This window comes from Ictidomys tridecemlineatus, chromosome 6 (genome assembly GCF_052094955.1).
Source record: "Ictidomys tridecemlineatus isolate mIctTri1 chromosome 6, mIctTri1.hap1, whole genome shotgun sequence".
NCBI classification, from domain to species: Eukaryota; Metazoa; Chordata; class Mammalia; order Rodentia; family Sciuridae; genus Ictidomys; species Ictidomys tridecemlineatus.
In genome coordinates this window covers 18,381,963-18,402,806 of record NC_135482.1, presented here as the reverse complement: position 1 = coordinate 18,402,806, position 20,844 = coordinate 18,381,963, and the positions used below count along the sequence as shown (strand labels likewise).

At 38.5% G+C, this 20,844-nt stretch overlaps 1 protein-coding gene across 1 annotated transcript; it reads left to right on the top strand.

Moving 5' to 3' along the window:
• The first annotated feature begins 5,149 nt into the window (after positions 1–5,149).
• Spic (Spi-C transcription factor) lies at positions 5,150–15,840 on the top strand. Its single transcript, XM_005322458.3, has 5 exons — positions 5,150–5,172; positions 6,180–6,273; positions 7,415–7,527; positions 9,906–10,014; positions 13,317–15,840. Exons 1-5 carry the CDS (start codon positions 5,170–5,172, stop codon positions 13,742–13,744), a joined length of 747 nt encoding a protein of 248 aa, XP_005322515.3. The 5' UTR covers positions 5,150–5,169; the 3' UTR covers positions 13,745–15,840.
• The last annotated feature ends 5,004 nt before the right edge of the window (positions 15,841–20,844 follow it).

Here is a 20,844-nt window from a genome sequence, read left to right as displayed (position 1 = left end):
CGAAAGAAGTTCTAAGCAGCTATTGTACCTTCCACTCAGCTCTTTCTTAGGATCTATTTATTAAACTTGTTTTTTTTTTTAAATATATATATATATCGGGGATTGAACTCAGGGGCACTCAACCATTGAGCCACATCCCCAGCCCAATTTTGTATTTTATGAGAGACAGGGTCTCACTGAGTTGCTTAGTGCCTCACCATTGCTGAGGCTGGTTTTGAACTCTATCCTCCCGACTCAGCCTCCTGAACATAGGAGGGGATTATAGGCATGTGCCACTGGGTTTATTAAATCTCTTGTAGAATAAAACTCTGGAGACACAACTGGGGGAAATGCAAGTTTAGAAAGTTCACTTGTCTTTCCATTCATTTCAGATACTTACCAAGCCTGTGGCAGGAGATAAGCATCCGTGGGGGTGCCATGGAAGACGCCTTTGGTACTAAGGCAACCCAAACTTCAGGCATGGGGCTCCAGGGCTTAGATTGTCCACATGAAATTGGAGGGACCCAGATCTGCATCTGGCCCAGTCCCCCTCTCACTATCAACTGAACCTCAGTTAGGAAAAAATCATGAAAGTCTCTGAGCTTCAGTTTAGATACCTCATCTGTGAAATGAGGCCATGCAGCTAACCACTAGCACAAGTGATTTTTTCTTTAAATGTCTTCATACATCCCTCTACCTAGCTCTTGTCTCCTTGACAAATCATATTACATACATTAGATTGAAGTGGGTTATGAACTCCCAATTTTACCCCAAATGCAGATTGCAGAATCACGTCGTTTACACATCCACAATTTTACATGATGCCCTATTAGTAACTGTTGTATTCTGCTACCTTTCCTATCCCCTACTATCCCCCCTCCCCTCCCCTCCCATCTTCTCTCTCTACCCCATCTATTGTAATTCATTTCTCTCCTTGTTTATTTTCCCATTCCCCTCACAACCTCTTATATGTAATTTTGTATAACAATGAGGGTCTCCCTTCATTTCCATGCAATTTCCCTTTTCTCTCCCTTTCCCTCCCACCTCATATCTCTGTTTAAAGTTAATCTTTTCTTCCTGCTCTTCCTCCCTACTCTGTTCATAGTTGCCATCATTATATCAAAGAAGACATTTGGTATTTGTTTTTTAGGGATTGGCTAGCTTCACTAAGCATAATCTGCTCTAGTGCCATCCATTTCCCTGCAAATTCCATGATTTTGTCATTTTTCAGTGCTGTGTAATATTCCATGGTGTATAAATGCCACATTTTTTTTTTTGAGACAGGATCATATTAAGGTGCTTAAACCCTCTCTAGAATGCTGAGATTGGCCTTGAACTTGAGATCCTCCTGTCTTAGAATCTGGAGCTGCTAGGATTACAGGCGTGTGTTTACCAGATTACAGGCGTGTGCCTATTGGATTACAGGTTTGTGTTACCACGCATGAATAGTGTGCTTATTTTTTTAAATATATATATTGATTTAGTTTTAGTTTTAGGTGGACACACAACATCTTTATTTTTATGTGGTGCTGAGGATCGAACCAAGTGCCTCATGCATGCTAGGCGAGCATTCTGCCACCGAGCCACAACTCCAGCCCCTGGAGTCATTTCTTATCACTAGAACTTATTTAGGTTATGGCTCCTGGACGCAGGACAATGCCTGGCAGAATAGAGAGCTTGGAGATCTATCATTATTGAATGATGAACCAAATGAAATAAAAAGGGTGTAGACACCAAAACTGGTACAGACTGAAAAAAAAAAACATACAACACTAGCCATTGGAGTTTTATATTTGTTGCTGTAATATTTGCACTTCAGAAGAGGGGCTTTGGGTTTATATTTGCATAACAAATTGGCTCAAAAAAATAATTGACCTAGAACCATAGTCTCATATCAGAGTTGAGCTCTAATTGAAACCACACAAAGCACAAAATCACAGGCAGCTTTGAAATTACACACCCACCTCTCTTTCTCCCCGCCCACAAGGTTTACCAAAAATTCTTGGGCGGTTCCCCCGCTGGCTAAATGTTGGCGACTATTTAAATGGCCAATTGCCATTTAGGTGAGGGTGCTGCCTGCTGGGTTTCAGAAGAGAAGAAGGTGACTTTCACCTGGTGCAACTGGATGCTACACAGGTAACGTAAAACGGGCAGTGGGGTCCTGGGGTACTGGGGATGAAGTGGAAGGAACCTCCCTTAATTTTCTATCAGAGGCACAGGAGCCACCCCAAATAAAACTTCAGATTAAGAGCCCAGCTGGGTGCGGTGGCGCACGTCTATAATTCCAGCGGCTCAGGAGGCTAAGGAAGGAGGATAGCAAGTTCAAAACCAGCCTCAGCAACTCAATGAGATCCTGTCTCTCATAAAATACAAAATTGGGCTGGGGATGTAGCTCAGTGGTTGAGTGCCCCTGAGTTCAATCCTTGATACTAACCCCTCCTAAAAAAAAATAAATAACGAAATTTAAGACTAAGATAACTGAATTTAGCTGGGATTACAAGCCTGCATCCCTATGCACCGCTCTGTTTCTTCCTCTTAAATGAAAAGTGGGAAATAAGGCTAACAATGAAGGGCCTGGAACACCAGGGGTATAACTCTAAACCCTTAAGTCAGGCTATCGGTGCCCGTCGGTGTGTGCAACCCGGTTTAGAGAGAAGCAGATAGTTTGAGGGAGGCCAGAGTGCCGGCTTTCACAGTTGAGGAAGGAAAGATAGTATAGAGTGCAGAAATGGAAGAGAAGATAAATGTATCCGGGCCTGGTGGTACATGCCTGTAACCCCAGTGACTCTGGAGACTGAGGCAGAATCACGAGTTGGAAGCCAGCCTCCACAATTTAGGGAGGCCTTCAGCAATTTATTAAGACCCTGTCTCAAAATAAAAGATAAAAAGGGCTGGGGATGTGGCTCAGTGGTTAACTGCCTCTGGGTTCACCCTGATACAAAATAAAGAAGAAAAAAAAAGAAAGAAAAGAAAGAAAGAGATTTTAAAAGGTGAGAAAAAGAAGAAAGATAGACAAGAGATGTATTGGTCAGAGGTATCTGATTGGGCCTCCGCAATCAACTTCCCTTACGCAGGTCCCAGAATTGCATAGGGTTCTGGTGGACTTGTCCATGGTTGGTTGTATTGCTTTTGGCCCAGAAGATGCAAACTGTTGTGTGCCTCTTCAAAATAATAGCCCCTGGTTTCTGTCTACTAGACATAGCATAAAATAGAAGTTATGAAGGCACTGTGTCTTTTAAAAAAAATCCCCTTTGTAGCACTTCCTTAAAAACAGCTATTTAATGCAACTCGCCAGTGTGTTCTTGATAGTGATGTCTTGACAATTGTGATATTAATGGCACATCTTTATAAAGGGTTGAAGCGTCTTCCCGGTAAGTAGTCAGCTTGTGTTTTTCAAGATACCTTGTAAGAACTGTTCAGTTTTCTCCTTTGGCTGAATGAGTGTTTCTCAGGCTTTTGTCCTAATTGTCCTCCTATTAAGTTGCAAGATATATTAAGTCACTGAAGCGGTCGATAATGTTTTCAAGGTTTTTTCCCCTTTCTCTTTGGGTTTGTTACTTTTAAGAGTTGCGATAATTTTCTGGAGTGTTTTAGTGTAAGACAGCAGGTTTATTGAAGTATATATTTCAAAATACAACATTCAGTGCTTCAGTGCTTCTGAGTCAAATGAAAGTCACTGAGGCAGCTTTTAAAAATTATCCACTACTGATGATATTCATGAAAGATCATAGCTCAAGCAGTGATTTATGGATTTTCTTTTTCTAACTTCTTTTAACTGACTTGATACAGTGATTTTAAAAAGCTAAATTGAATTTGATTTTATTTTTGTGGTTCTAAGGATCGAACCCAGGGCTTCACACATGTTAGGCAAGCACTGTATCACTGAACTCCATCCCAAGCCAATTGAATAGTGTTATTGTTTAACAGATTGTATATTTGGATATGTGTAATATTGACAATAGATTGCATCTCCTAATTTACCGTGTCTTGTTGTATTAGTATTTAATATGAAAGAGTAAGTTCATTGTATTTGCAGGATAAATGTAGGAACTTGTATGAACAGTTGCTGGATTTGTTCACTGAAATGATAGGCAGTATTGGGCCCACTATATTTATCATATTTCTTAGGTGGGTTGGTTTGTGCCATCCTGTAGAAAGTTGAGTCAAAAAACATTTTAAGCATTGATTGGTGTGATAATTGTCTATTGAAAGCAAAACCTAATTCATTTAAAGAAATAAGGCAATAGATAATGTAAAATAACCTAGGATTCAAGAGATTCTGTGATTTGGCTGCATTGGCTAAATTTTATTTTGTAATGTAAATCCATTTGTCATGAAAAAAAGAGAAGTCTTTTGTGAGATTCTCAGAAGGCAAAAAGGGGTTTTAAAAGTCCACTATCATAAAGGAGGGCTATGCTAAGAAATAGGATTTCGATTGTCAAAACTTTTAAATACTCAAAATGTTTAAAAGGATTTTGAAGTACTTGAAATTCCTGAGCTATATCCCTGAGTTATTTCTATATTATCAGTGAAACAGTGTGGACAATTAGCTTTTATTTTTTTAACACTGAATTTTTTTTTAAGTATTTTTTTTTTTTTTAGTTGTTCATGGACACAATACCTTTATTTATTTTTTTAATGTGGTGCTGCAGCGGGAACCCAAGGCCTCAAATGTGCTAGGCAAGCACTCTACTACTGAGCTATTAACTCTTTTTTTTGGTATCAGGGATTGAACTCAGGGGCACTTGACCACTGATCCACATCCCCAGCCCTATTTTGTATTTTATTTAGAGACAGGGTCTCACTGAGATGCTTAGCACCTTGCTTTTGCTGAGGCTTGCTTTGAACTCACAATCCTCCTGCCTCAGCCTTCAGCTATTTTCATATTTTAAAAGTTGTAATGAGGGGCTGGGGATGTGGCTCAAGCGGTAGCGCGCTCGCCTGGCATGCGTGCGGCCTGGGTTCGATCCTCAGCACCACATACAAACAAAGATGTTGTGTCTGCCGAAAACTAAAAAAAGTATTTAAAAAAAAGTTGTAATGATAGAAGAGTAATAGAAATATTTGTAGGAAATTCTCAAAGAAAATTCAGATGGTATTTTGGTTTATATGACATTTTCAGAATCAAATTCTAAATGCTTAATTTTTAATATTTAACTTTTTCAGAATCGCCACTTGATTAATGAAGCCATGGTAAGTTGACATTTTAAATCGTTATTCTCCATTTTAAAAACAAAATATTTGGATCAAATTAAGCAATTTGAAGTCTTGGAGACATACTTTAGAAATTAACATGATTTTTCAAGTAATGATTCACAATGCTGTTCCACTAAACATGTTTTCTTGACCTCTTTTTTTGCCTTTATTCTTTCCTTTCTTTCTACATTTCATTTTGTTGACCTCTTTTCCTAAATCAGCTTCCTCAAGTCTGATTCCTTGTTAAATTTTTATAAGAATGCTAAATATTATATTCTAGGATTAATACTTTTTTCTAAATACTGTACTTTAGAGAAGTAGCTCTCACCTGGTATTGACTTTGTCCTTAAGGGCACATTTGGAGATAAAAGACAGTGTTTTGTTTTTACTGAGGATTGAATCAGGGATGTTCTACCACTGATCTTGTATACCCAACCCTTTTATTTAATTAATTAATTAATTTATTATTATTATTATTGTTATTATTATGTACCAGGGATTGAACCTAGAGGCGCTTAACCACTGAGCCATATCCCCAGCCCTTTTTTGTATTTTCTTTAGGGACAGGGTCTCACTGAGTTTCTTAGGGCCTCACTGACTAGCTGAGGTTGGCTTTGAACTGATGATCCTTCAGCCTTAGCCTCCGGAGATGCTGGGATTACAGGCATGAGTCACTGCACTCGGCCCTTTATTTTTTGATAGAGGGTTTTGCTAAGTTCCTTAGGATCTTGCTGAATTGCTGAGGCTGGCCTGAAACCTGCAATCATCCTGAGATTGCAGGTTTTCACCACCACATGTGACTGAGATGGTTTTGATTGCCACTGGCTCCAGTGCATAGAAAGGGACACATGCTTCTAAACATCCTCTGCACAGGAAAGGCCCCCCACAACAAAGACAGCCAAGTCCAAATATCAATAATGTAGAGATTGAAAATACTATTTTGTATCAGGAAAATTAACTTCATGGGTAATTTCAACTCCAACATTCTGCCATCGTTCCAACAGACTTCTGTTGAGCAAGACAAGCTAGGTCAAGCCTTTGAAGATGCCATCGAAGTACTAAGGCATCATTCAACAGGAGATCTTCAACACTCCCCAGGTAAAGATAAGTACTTACTCTCTTCTGCTGGTAAGTCATGTGGCTGGTTGGTCACATACATATGTAAGAATAAGAATAATGATCAGGGGGTACGTCAGTGGTAGAGCACTTACCTAGCATCTACGAGGCCTTGAATATGAGCCACAGCATCACAAAAACCAACAAAAACAGCCCGGAAATGATGATGATGACAATAATGATTTTGCACGGCTAAAGATCAAACCCAGGGCCTCCCACAAACTGGGAAAATGCTCTACTACTGAACTGTGCCCACAACTGGGGGACACAATTTTCATCTAAAGCACCTAGGATTAATTTTAATGAATGCAAAACATATCCTGGGTTATTTAGGCTAACTAAATTTCAAGTCTCACATACAAAAATACAGAGATATAGAGAATGACATTCCACATAGGAATACAAATACATGAAATGATTTATTTTTAAGAATGACTGGTGTATTATAATTCCTTTTACTGAGGAGGCCAGATGGGGGCCTCTGAGCCACTGAGCTACATCTCCAGCTCTGAGGCAATCCTCCTGCCTCAGCCTTCCTAGTCACTGAAATGACAGGCATGCACCACTGTGCCAGGCTCAAACTTTAAAAAATTTAAAGAAACTTGGGATGTAGCTCAGTGGTAGAACACTGCAAAAATACATAAAAAAGAATGTCTAGTTGGGACTTATTTATCTAATTGACATTTTAATTACTCAGGAAAGACTTTTTAATTGTTCTAATTTATCTTACACACCTTTCACTCACCCAACAGATAGTCTATTTGGAAAAAGATGTATTTCCTCCCCCCTCACATTTTCTACAGACTCTCTAGTCTAAATAAGATGCAGATAGGTTGCTTGTTGGGTTTATCCAGGGTATTTCAAGAGATTTCCAAGATAAAAGAAATTATGGTGTCTCAGGCTACATGGAACATTGCTCTAAAAAGGGAAATGGTTTGTGTTAGAAAATATAATTCTTGCATAATGGAATAAGCACCATAGGAAAAGTATAAAGTGGTAAGAAAACAGGAGACAGTAATTGCACATGTGTATGCTTTGACTGCCTATATCTACATATACATAAATATAAATACAAATAAATATATATGTAAATTTTGACTTTCTGTTTCTATTTTTAACTTAGATTACAAAAATTACCTGACTTTCATTAACCATTGTCCTCACATCAGAGGAAATTCCAGCTACTATGGAGTGTGTCCTACAGAGGAACCCATCTATAATTGGAGAACTGTGATAGTGAGTATCTTTATCAAGTGATCACATTACCGAGAATCAGAGGATTAAGCTCAGCTCACCATATTGAAACCCCCAAAGGCATGCCCTCAATGAAGTACTTTCTCTAGCCCCACCCAAGTGATTCTAATCGGGAGAGTAATGCACTGATTAGTTAAGATATCATAAACCAATCATTTCACCTCTAAAACCTTTCTGCATTGTCTCACACATGAGCTGTTAGGAGACACATATCCAAACCATGACAAAGATGAAAATACTAAGGGCCATCAGTTGTGATCTGAACTTGACAGTCAACGTGGAGGATCAGCCCCAATGCTGTTAAGAAGGAAGCTACTCTTTGTCATTACTCTTTACTTATTTGAATGACTTCTGTAAAGAGGAGGTGTTTTTAGAGTCCTCATATCACTGATTCTCCTTCATCCATCTGGAGAATTGTAAAGACATCTGGTTCCTTTAAAAGACAGGACCAAGACCCAAACTTCCTCTTTTTTTTTTTTTTTTTTTTGTGGATACTGGGAATTGAATGCAAGGGTGCTTTATCACTGAGCCACATCACCGGCCCTTTTTAAAATGTTTTATTTAGAGACAGAGTCTCCCTGAGTTGCTCAGGCCTTGCTAATTGCTGAGGCTGGCCTCAAACTTGTGATCCTCTTGCTTCAAAGCCTTGAGCAGCTGAGATTACAGGCGTGTACCACCGAGCCTAGGCTTCTTTTTCTTTTTTATGTTGAGACACGGTCTTGATAAACTGCTTAGGGCTTCACAAAATTGATGAGGCTGGTCTTGAACTCAGCTGCTATGATGACAGGCATGGATACGCCACCACGCTGGGCTCAACATTCTCCTTCTGGCTTTTCCTATAATCTTGTATGAACTTGCTCTTGCTCTGTTTGCTTTCTTGAGCTAGTTACATGTATTGGACCAATTCAATTATATTTTAGTAACCACCCCCCACCCCCCCACCCCCGCCACAAAGGGAGATGTCCCCAGTATCTTTCCATTTGTGGTACATTTTTTTTGTGTGTGGTATTTGTGTGTGTCACTGGGGGTTGAATCCAGGTGCTCTACCACTGAGCTACATTCCCAGTTCTTTAAAAAAAAAAAAAAATTAAATTTTGAGACAGGTTCTTCCTAAGTTTTCCAGACTGGCCTCCTACTTGCAATTCTCTGGCCTCAGACTCCTGAGTGGCCAGAATCATGAGTGTATGTAGCATGTCCTGCTATTCTCTTCCATTGTTTTCTTCATGCAGCTGTTTTATCAAGCAGTCTTAATAAAGGTGGGGTCTAAAGGTAAAATCTTTTTTTTTTTTCTTCAATCATTACCTTCAACTATGGTTATGTCCAACATCCCTTTTCTGTCCCTATAAATTGTTCTGTAGGACATTTCCATAGGACATTTAACTTTGCAACTTTAACCTTTTCTATTTCCATTTAAGGTTGCCAGCCAAAATGCAGAATGCCCAATATTTTTACTTACTAAATCTGGCCATCCTGCTTCCAGCTCAACTCCAAACCCCTAGCGTACGCTGAACAGCCACCAGTGGTTAGGGACACCTTGTCTCCTGAGCAGCCTCTTGTGTGGGGTTTGGTAAAATGGGAGCTTGGGCTACTTCCTCCTGTCCCTTCTCTTGAATCCACCTTCCCTTGGCTGCCATCTTTATCCTCCTGTTGCCCAGATGGGCAGCCAACATCTTCCTGGGGGGTGTGGTGGCATGCATTTATAATCTCAGCAACTCTGGAAGCTGAGGCAGGAGAATTACAAGTTAGAGGTCAGTCTCAGCAACTTAGTGAGACCCTGTCTCAAAACAACAACAGCAACAACAATTTAAAGGGCTGGAGATGTGGCTCAGTGGTGAAGCAGGATTGGGTTCAATCCTCAACCATCTTCCTTTTTATATTGAACCATCTTAACTTTTTATATTTAGAACATTTTTAGATTATTTTTTAGTTGTAGATGGACACAATGCCTTTATTTTATTTCTTTATTTATATGTGGTACTGAGGATCGAACCCAGTACCTCACACACGTTAGGCAAGCGCTCTGCCACTGAGCCCCAGCCCCAGCCCTTATTATTTTTGATCTTTCTCATTGGGCATCCTGAGAGGGAAGGAATGAAACAATCCCCTCTCTTTCTCCCAGGGAGAGAGGACATGGAACTCTCCTGGTGAAGCCAAAGACTAAGCTCCATCCCTTGGTCCTCTCTTTATATTGGTTTGATGTTATTCTTTAGTGGGCGCTGCTATCTGGCTGCCATTGGGGACAGCAGCTTTTAGAATCTGGGAGATTCTTAGCATTCTTTTTGCTCTTAGCTTTTGATGTTAGCTACCAATTGGGGGCCACAGGAGAACTTCGCACTAACATTCTGTGTATTATTATTTAGAACAGTGCTGCAGACTTCTATTATGAAGGTAATATTCATCAACCTCTGCAGAATATAACTGGAAATCAGTTGGCAGAACCTGTTGTTTTCCAGCAAAAGGGAGTGAAAGGTAAATTGATATGCCACACCTTCCATAGGCACAGTAACCATGTCATCCTCATAACAGATTTAAAGGGATTTCTGTATCTGTGTTTGAAATTGTATTTACAAAATATTCCCTTTTGGCCAGCCTGAAGTCTCTGTACTTGCAAAGTTGAGGTGGGAGGATGGATTGAGTCCAGAAGTTTGAAACCAGCCTGGGCAACATAAGGAAACTTCATGTCATAAAAAATAAAAGGAAAAATTCTCTCATTACAATAGTGATAATTTAACTCTCCTGAGTTGCTGGGATTATAGGTGTATGCCACTGTGCACATGCAATTTTTAAAATTATACATTATATTACTGATTGATTGATTGATAACAGGGATTGAGCCCAGGAGCACTTAACCACTGAACCACATCCCTAGCCCTTTTATTTGGAGACAAGGTCTCACTAAATTGCTTGGGACCTCACTAAATTGCTGAGGCTGGCCTTGAACTTGTGATCCGCCTGCCTCAGCCTCCTGAGTTGCTGGGATTACAGGCATGCACCACCACGCCCGGCCAAAATTATACACTATTTTAAATGAACATACAAGGGATTGAACCCAGGGCCTCACACATGCTAGGAAAGTGCACTAATACTAACCTATATCCTTTTTAAATTTGATTTTGAGACAGGGTCCAGCTAAATTGCCTGGGTTTTGTTGTCGTTGTTGTTTTTGTTTGTACCAGGGATTTAACCCAGAGACACTTAACCACTTAACGCCCTTTTAAAAATATTTTATATTGAGACAGTTTCATTAAGTTATTTAGGGCCTCACTAAATTGCTGAGGCTAGCTTTGAAATCATGATCTTCCTGCCTAAGCCTCCTGAATTCTGAGATTACAGGTCTGTACCACCATGCTTGGCTTAAAATAATACATATTTTGGGCTGGGATTGTGGCTCAGTAGTAGAGTGCTTGCCTAGCAAGCGTGAGGCACTGGGTTCAATTCTCAGCACCACATACAAATAAGTAAATAAAATAAAGATCCATCAACAACTAAAAAAATGTTGAAAGAATATATATATTTTTTTAAATTGTACAGTAGTATACTATATCCTAGAATCGTAAAATTCTAAATATACCTTAATACTCTAATCCAGCAAGGAATTACATATAAAATCAAACAAAATCAAACACTAGGGAGTGAAACCAGTATTTTTTGTGTTGTGGAGTTGTGCCCTTAGGGAATACATCACCTACTGTTTTCTGTTTTTAGATTTTAGTCTTCCACTTGAAATAGGGACACATTTGAAATGTGATGAGATATAAAGTATTTTGGGTCTTTGTTCTTAGAAGGAAAATTTGTATACCCATAAAATAGAACATATATAATTATTAAAAGGCTTGAAGGCATTCTGCATGTATTGATACAGAAAAATACTGTAAAATACATTTTAATTTAATTATTTAATTCCATAATTCAAAAGTAATAATGACTCTTAAGTTTTTGTAATTGGAGCTATTCACAAGTATGTAAAGAATAACTATTCATTCTTTTCTTCTCAGTTTATACCCAAAGTAATTCACCATGTTCACCTATTTGGTATTTAATCTACCAAATAGAATTTTTAGTTTCAGTTCATACTTTTGATCATTTTTATTTTAAAAAATATTTTTGTACTGGGGATTGGACTCAGGAGCATTTAACTACTGAACCAAATCCCCAGTCCTTTTTATTTTTTATTTTGAGACAGGGTCTCATTAAGTTGCTTAGGGCCTCCCTAAATTGCTGAGGTTGGCTTTGAACTAGTGACTCCTTCCTCAGCGTCCAGAGTCACTAGGAATACAGGTGTGGTCACCATGCCTGGCTTCCACGCCCCTTTCTTAAGGAATAAAAATTTATACATTTTTCAAAAATTGAGAACTAATTTTAGAAGATAATGATCTCTTAAGACCAACAAGATAACTGGATAAGAGACAGAAGAGTTTTACTTAGTGCTGTGACTTTAATTCATGATGTGTTTTTGGTAAGTCCCTTGCATTTCTCAATTCACCAATTCAAAATAATATAATGCAAATGATAATCTCTGTGAAAGGTTTGTGGCTTTGGGATGAGTGATGACTGATGCAAGAATCTTACTCCCCAGAGACTGATTAAAGGAGTTTGGGAATCAAGTAGTCTACGTTCGCAAGGGAAAAATGGAATTTGTTCATGGATTTTTTTCAACAACTGATGGATCTGTGGGAGCCTTATCGTTACAGGCTAATTCATAAGTCACAAAACAAGCTATGGCTTTTGTTTTCCTGAGTTTTCTATTAGGCCAAAGAATTCTTATCAGCTGGAAAAAAAAAATAGAAATTCTCTCAAATTTTCCTGCCAAGTTCTTTTGAAATATAAATGGCTGCCTTCATGAAAGGTGCAAAACTTTGGTAGCATTTTATTTCATGGCAATAGAAAAATCAAAATCCTTTTTGTCATTGCTCTTGAATAATGGCATATATATATATATATATATATATATATATATATATATATATATATATATATATATTGCATTTCTACTCCTGTATGTATTTTGTTTTTGTTTTTGTACTGGGGATGGAACCCATGGGTGCTCTACCACTGAGCCACATCCCCAGCCCTTTTTATTTTTTATTTTGCGACAGGGTCTTACTATTGCTTAGGCTGGCCTTAATTCTCAATTCTGCCTCAGCCTCTGGAGCTGCTGGGATTATAGGCATGTACCACCGCACCTGGCTCTATTTATATTTTTCAAGTCATTGTGCCACTAAATGCAGAGTTGGCATCCTGGACTAAGTTGTTATGAATAATTCCCTTAGTATCACTTTTTATTTGCATCCTGTTTTCCATGTTACAAAGTGCATTTACATCCTTTAATTCATTTGAATAAGGATCCTTCAAAATGTCATGCTTTCTAGAAAAGGCCCTTGAGACATCTCTTTAAAAATACTGAACTTTGCTTTCCATTTCCCTCAGCTTTGTTCTCTAGAAAGCTTAAGATATGACATAAAATGAGAAGTCAGGATTTAACTGAGGAGAAAGACCACCTAACAAATGGAGCCCCCAAGTAAAGAGGCTCCGGGATTCCCTGTTCCAGCAAAAGACAGTGCAAATCTTTGGACAATTTCCACCACAAGAGAAGGTCCAGTTGCAACCTCCGTAGGCCACATAGGTCTTTGACTTTTAAGTCCTACAAAATTAAGCCATAAATGCATTTCTAGGAGGGAAGGAGGAGGAAAACCAGTGCCAAGTCAGCTTTTAATGCTGTTACTCCACAAATCCTTCGGAGGAGGTTCTGATGTTGTTTCTCTCCCTTGCAGGCAGAAAGAAGCTCAGGCTGTATGAATACCTTCATGAGTCCCTGTGTGATCCTGAGATGGCCTCCAGTATTCAGTGGGTAGATAAAACCAAAGGCGTCTTTCAGTTTGTATCCAAAAACAAAGAAAAACTTGCTGAACTTTGGGGGAAAAAAAAAGGCAATCGGAAGACCATGACTTACCAGAAAATGGCCAGAGCCCTGAGGAATTACGGAAGAACTGGAGAAATCACCAAAATCCGCAGAAAGCTCACCTACCAGTTCAGTGAGGCTGTTCTCCAAAGACTCTCTCCACCTCATTTCTTGGGTAAAGAGATTTTCCACTCACAGCCTGTTCAACCTGATCAAGAATATTTCAGTTTAAGTAACTGGAATGTCAATCACAACTATGCCTATGCCAGTTACCATGAGCTAAATTACGTTGAATGCTAAATATTCGCTCTCATTTCCCCATTGCCTGGCATCAGAAAACTCTAGAAGCTTCAGGATTTTTCTCTGAAAGCAGTTGGTCCTCCATTCCCACAGGTTCCACATCCATGGACTCAACCAACCACGGATGGAAAATATTTGAAAAAATGAATGTTTCTGTACTTTACATGTACAAGCTTATTTTCTTGTTATTTTCTCCCAAATGATACGGTAAGAACTATTTAGATAACATTTGTTTTATATTGGTATTATAAGTAATTCTAGAGATGATTTGAAGTATTTTAGTGGATTTTCTGTAATGCTGGATTCATGGGACCCCAATTGACCTCCAGGAGCCGAATCCGATATAATCACACAAGAGTTGAGCCTGAACTCACAACTGTTCCCAATGCAGGGGTCCCAGGGAGTCCATCTTTTATTTTTTTTTAAAGACAGAGAGAGAGAGAGAATTTTTTAAATATTTATTTTTTAGTTTTCGGTGGATACAACATCTTTATTTTATTTTTATGTGGTGCTGAGAATCGAACCCAGAGTCCCGAGCATGCCAGGCGAGCGCTCTACTGCTTGAGCCACATCCCCAACTTCCTGTTCCTTTGTTTAGTGAGATTTTATAGGTTTTGGGGTCACAACATCACCCAGCAAATCATTCCATACCTCGGGCAAATCAAACAATGACTCTTAACGTTGATTAGCACATTCACTGGCGGGAACAAGTTGGGTAGGGGTGATTCGTTAGTACAAGAGGGGGATTCGTTTGAACTGATTGGTTTGAACCATGAGGGTGTTTGTGCTAAACTACAGGGTTTCCCAACACGTTATCAACCACCATAAACTACTGGGGGGGTCATCTGGCATCCCCAGGTATTTTCCCTGCCTCATGCTGATTGGAGGTCGTTAGGGGGTTGCTATGGGTCCTCACCTAGCCTGAGTCAGGGACACCTGGCGCCCCAGACCTCTCCTGTTATTTACAGACAAACAACTCAGCAGGGTGGGTATGTGCCTAGGAGTGCTCTGTGGGTTTTTCCAAGGACAAGGATAAAGCCCCCTTTCTTAGGATAGGCCTTGAAGTAGAAGCTGGTTTCTCAAAAATGGAGTCATATCAGTTTCTCAGTTCCTTCCCCATTTTATATAAAGGACTTTAGAGTCAATTTTGGTATCTGAGGGTCCTAGAACCAATTTCCCCAGAAGTTACAGAGGGGGGGGGGAATTATTAACTTCAATTATCCAATTAACATTGCACTGAAAAAAAAATTAACTCCTTTTGCTCTCTTTTATCAAATAGCATGTAGTCTATACTAACATAAGGAAATTTTTCTAAAAAATCAACTTTGTTTCAAATGATCAGTTCTGACCTGAAAGTGTCTTTGCTCTCAGCATAATCCATGTATCTACTTTCTTCTAGATTATGTCAGTTGTATTGATTTAAGTTATATATAAATTTAAACATTTTCCTAGCAATTAGAGAAATGCAAATCAAAACTAAGATTTCTTCTCACTCCAGTCAGAATGACAATTATCAAGAACAGAAGCAACAATAAATGTTGGCGAGGGCGTAGGGGAAAAGGTACACTCATACATTTTTGGTGGGAATGCAAATTGGTGCAAATATGGAAAGCAGTATGGAGATTTCTTAGGAAACTTGGGATGGAACCACCATTTGACCCAGCTATCCCACTGCTCGTTTTATACAATAATTGTTGGGTGTAGCTAGGGAAGAATAGAGGTATTTTGTGTTATACAGGGGGAGTAAAGGGAGGGGAGGGGGTATTGGAATAGGCAGAATATTAGAATGAATTGGACACTATGCGCCTATATGCATATGATTACATGACTGATGTAATCTACATCATGTACAATAAGAGTGAGAAGTCATACTCCATTTATATATGATGTATCAAAATGTATTCTGACCTTATATACAGAGATACAATAAATTGTGGTATATTAAAATTGTAATGCAAAAAAAGAGAGCTCATGTATAATGGCATAATTTTGTGTGAACATACTTTATATACAGAGTTATGAAAAACTTTGCTGTGAATGGATAATTATGAATGTCATGCATTCCACTATTGTCATGTGTGTAAGAAATAAATAAATAAAAGAAATATAGGTAATAAAAAAACAAAAAAATGCATTCTGTTGACATGTATAACTATCTAGAAAAAATAAAAAACATTTCCCTATCAGGTGAAAAAAATCACTCAACAGCTAGGCACAGTGGCACATGCCTGTAATCCCAGTGATCCGGGAGGCTAAGACAGGAGGATCTCAAGTTCAAAGTCAGCCTCAGCAAATGATTGAGACCCTTTCTCCAAATAAAATATAAAAAAGAACTGGGGATGTGGCTCATTGATTAATCCTCCATGGTACCCACCAAAAAAATCCACAAAAAAATTGCATATGATACAATGTTTATGCATAACAAAATGCATTCCTAGCTTTAAAACCTTAAGTGTACTGTTCATCTTTTGGATTATAGTAAATCTAATATGTATAAGGTGATATTGTACTTGCATTTTTCTAACAGATATTGAACATTTTTTGATATATCTGTTGGTCATTTATCTTTTTTTTTGGGGGGGGGTACCAGGGATTGAACACAGGGTGCTATAACCACTGAGCAACATCCCAAGCCCTTTTTTGATTTTTTTAAAATTTAGATACAGGGTCTTGCTGAGATGCTTAGGCCCTCACTAAATTGTTGAGGCTGGCTTTGAACTTGAGATCCTCCATCCAAGCTTCCCAAGCTGCTAGGATTACAGGTGCATGCCACCACACCTGGTTGGGTCATTTGTCTACTGAGAAACATCTGTTCAAATCTTTTGCCCTTTTTTAAGTAGGGATATTTGTTATCTTGAGCAGTTTGAGTTCCTTGAATATTTGGGGTATTATCTCCTGAATTCATGATTTGCAGATATTTTCTCCCAGCTTGTGCGTTCTCTTCACTGTGTTTCCTTTGCTGTGAAGAGCTTTTTGTTTGATGCAATTCCATGTGTCTGTTTTTGCTTTCATTGCTTATGTTTTGTGAACATATCTGAGCAGTCTCTGACCAATGTCATGGAAATTTCCCTCCATGTTCTTTTTAGTCGTTTTATCGTTCTGGGCCTTAGTTTAAGTCTTTTACCCACTTTGGGTCTATGCTTGTACAAGTGATGAGATAAATGTTCACTTTGTTCTTTTGTATGTGGATATCCAGTTTTCCCAGCCCCATTTGTTAAAGAGACTATCCATTTCCCATTTTTTTTCTTAGCATCTTTGTTCAAAAATCTATTGACCTAATGAATTAAACAGTGCCAAAAAAGAAGATATACAAAGTGGCCAACACATATTTGAAAAAGTGTTCAACATCTTTAGCAATCAGGGAAATGCGAGTCAAAACTACACTGAGATTTTTATCTCATTTACAATAGCAATCATCAAGATTGTAAATAATGGTTGGACATGGTGGTGCATGCCTGTAATCTCAGCTACTTAAGGGGCTTAGGCTGGTGGATCTCAAGTTAAAGACCACCTTAGTAACTAATTTAGCAAGATCCTGTCTCAAAATTATAACTTTGTGATATATTTTGAAATATGGCAAAAATCAGAAGAGCTGGGGAGGTAGCTTATTGGTAGAGTGGCCCTGGGTTCAATTTCCAATACTACTACTACTACTGCTACTACAAAGAACAATAATAAATGCTGCCAAGAATGTGGGGGGAAAAGAACAACTTATACTCGTTAGGTGGGATTGAAAATTCATACAATCACCTTGGAAATCAATATAGAGTTTCCTCAAAAGACTAGGAATAGAGCCACCCTAAGACTCAGTTATTGATAAACCTAGCCTAATTGCCTCTTAAGATCAGGAGCCGTCTTGTCACAAGTTATAAAGGATTCATTTCTGTTTTCTGTAAAATATTGGGATTTCTGTATAGCCTGGCTGTAATTGGATGTTGTAAAACTGCTTGGAATACCTGCCGTGCCTTGAACTCACCCATGCCCGGCTTTCCCTAACCAGACAACAACCCTCTCTGAAACTTTAGTGGCGCCTTGTAAATCTTGACCTTCCCTGGCCAGATAACGACCCTCTCTGAGGCTCTCCCATGACCTTCATAAGTCCAACCTTCATAAATTCTGATGTCCGGGCCAGCAAAATATGAACTAGCCTTTGTGTTATTCTTGTCAAAATTTTGTTATCTATAGGTTCTCAAGCCCCCTTTCTGTAACTTTCTGTGCTATAAAGCTGTACTCCTGGAGAGCAGGGGGGCTGTCTCTGGTTCCCGTGGTTTTGGGAACCGGTCGAAATAATAAGCTTGTTTTAATTTGATTTTAATTGGAGTCAGTGGTCTTTTCTTTGCATCCTGGCTTAACAGTATACCATTCCTCAATATTTATCCAAAAGAATTAAAGTCTGCATACTGTAGTAGTACATGCCTACCCATGTTTATAGCAGTGTAATTCACAATAGTCAAATTATGGAACCAAACCTAGGTGCCTGCCAACAGATGCTTGGATAAAGATTATGTAGTATATGTACACAACGGAGTTTTACTCAGCTATAAGGAATAAAATTATGTCATTTGTAGAAAAATGGATAGAACTTGAGAACATTATGTTAAGTGAAATAAGCCAGACTTAGAAAGTCAAGAGTCATGTTTTCTCTCACATGTGGAAACTAAAAAGGGAAAACAAAGGTCGAGGGATCTTATGAAATTAGAAGGGAGACCAGTAGAGGAAGGGAAAGAGAAAATACCCGAGAATGTAATTTACCAATCATGTTATGTACCAATGTCACAATAAATGCAACTATATGTGTAATTGTAATGCATAAATTAAAAAGGTAAAGGAAATCAATTCACTTTAGATAGAAGGGTTTATTTGTTGGCTCTCTATTCTATTCCTTTGGTTGATATATTGTTTTCTGCTTGTATCATGCTGTTTTGATTATTATAACTTTGTAATATATTTTGAAATATGGCAATCTGTTGTCTCTAGCTTTGTTCTTTGTGGTGGTGGTGGTAGTGATAAAATTGGAAATTGAACCTAGGAGTGCTCTACCACTGAGCTGCATCTAGTTTTTGTTGTTGTTGTTGTCATTGTTGTTTTTAATTTTGAAGCAGGGACTCACTAAGTTGCTGAGGCTGGTGTCTTGAACTTACGATATCCCTGACTCAGCCTCCTGAGTTGTAGGATTACAGTCATTCTCTAATACAACTAGCTCCCAGCTTTGTTTTTGGTCAGGAATGCTTTGCCTATTCAGGGTCTATATAATTCCATACAAATTTTAGAATTTCTTCTTCTTTTTTCTCTTCATCCTCTTCTTCTCTTTCACCTTCATCTTTTCTTCTCCTTTTTATTTGGAGGTGTGTGTGTGTGTGTCCCAGGGATTGAACCTAGGGGTGCTTAACCACTGAGCCACATCCCCATTTAGGGTAATTTTTAATTTTTTTATTTTGAGAAGGGTCTCACTAAGTTGCTTAGAGACTCACTAAGTTGCTGAGGCTGGCCTCATTCTCTAGTTCCTGGGATTATATGTGTGCATCACTACCCAGCTAGAATTCCCTTATTTTCTTTCTTTCTCTCTTTCTTTCTTTCTTTCTTTTGTATTCTGGTGAACAATTACATTGCCATGTTGAAAGGGATTGTAGTTAGTCTGTGGATCAATTTGGGTAGAGCAGACATTTTAGCAATATTCTTCCAACCTATAAACATGGGGTATCTCTACATTTATTTGCATAATATTTGATTTCTTTCATCAGTGTTTTATAATTTTCAGTACCTAGATCTTGTAGATATAAACAATTGGTCAAATGTATTCCTATTATTTTTATGTGTGTTCATGTATGTGTGCTGCTGGGGATTGAAACCAGGGCCTTTTACGTGCCAGGCAAATGCTCTGTCGCTGAGCTATATTCCAAGCCCCTGATACTGACAGTTATAAGTCGATTTTGAACCCTGCAATTTTGCTGAATTTGTTCATCAGTTCTAACCAGCTTTTGTTTTCCCCCTGGAGTATTTAGGACTTTTCTATATATAAGATCATGATAAATGTTGCTGATGATGTGGGGAAAAGGGAACCCTTATACACTTACTGGTAGGGATGCAAATTAGTATAGGCTTTATGGAAAATAATATGAAGTTTTCTCAAAAAAACTAAAACTAGAACTACCATATGATCCAGTAATCCCACTCCTGGGTACATAACCAAAAGAAGTGAACTCAGAATGTCAAAGAGACATCTGCACTGCCGTGTCCTTGTAAGATGGTTCCCAACAGTCAAGAAATGGAAACAATGTAAGTGTAAGTAGATTTTAAAAATGTGGTATCTGTGTATACACACATGCATACACACACACCACACAGATATTATTCAGTTTTAGCAAAACAAAAGCAATTTCTGTCATTTACAGCAACATGGATGAATCTAGAGGACATTACATTAAGTGAAACAGGTCAGGCAAGAAGAAGCAGGTAACACATGATGTCATTTATATGTAAATCTAAGAAGGTTAAACTCAGAGGTAGAGTCAAATAGTGGTCACCAGAGCCCTGGAAAGGGGAAGAGGAGATGTTGCTTTTTGGCTACAGAGTTATAGTCAGATAGCCATGTATGCATACCTTACTCCTAGTGACTCTGGAGGCTGAAGCAGAAGGATCTCAAGTTGAGGCCAGCCTCAAACAATTTAGTAAAACCCTGTCTTAAAATTAAAATAAATAAATAAATAAGAGGAGGGCTGTTGCTGTGGCTCAGCAGTAATGCACTTGCTTGGCATGTGTGAGGCACTAGCTTCGATTCTCAGCACCACATACAAATAAACAAAAGTCTATCAACAACTAAAAATATATTTTTTAAAAGAGGGGGGGCCTGTGGCTCAATGTAAAAGCATCCCTGGGTTCAATCTCCTGTGTGTGTGTGTGTGTGTGTGTGTGTGTGTGTGTGTGTGTGTGTATAATCAGATAGAAGAAATAAGCTTTGATATTCTACTGTATAGTAAGGTAACATGGTTAATAATATTTTGTATATTTCAGAATAGTTAAAAGAGGGTTATAAGTATTGTTACTACAAACATGGTAAATATTTAAGATGATGGATATGCTAATTACCCTAAATTGAACAT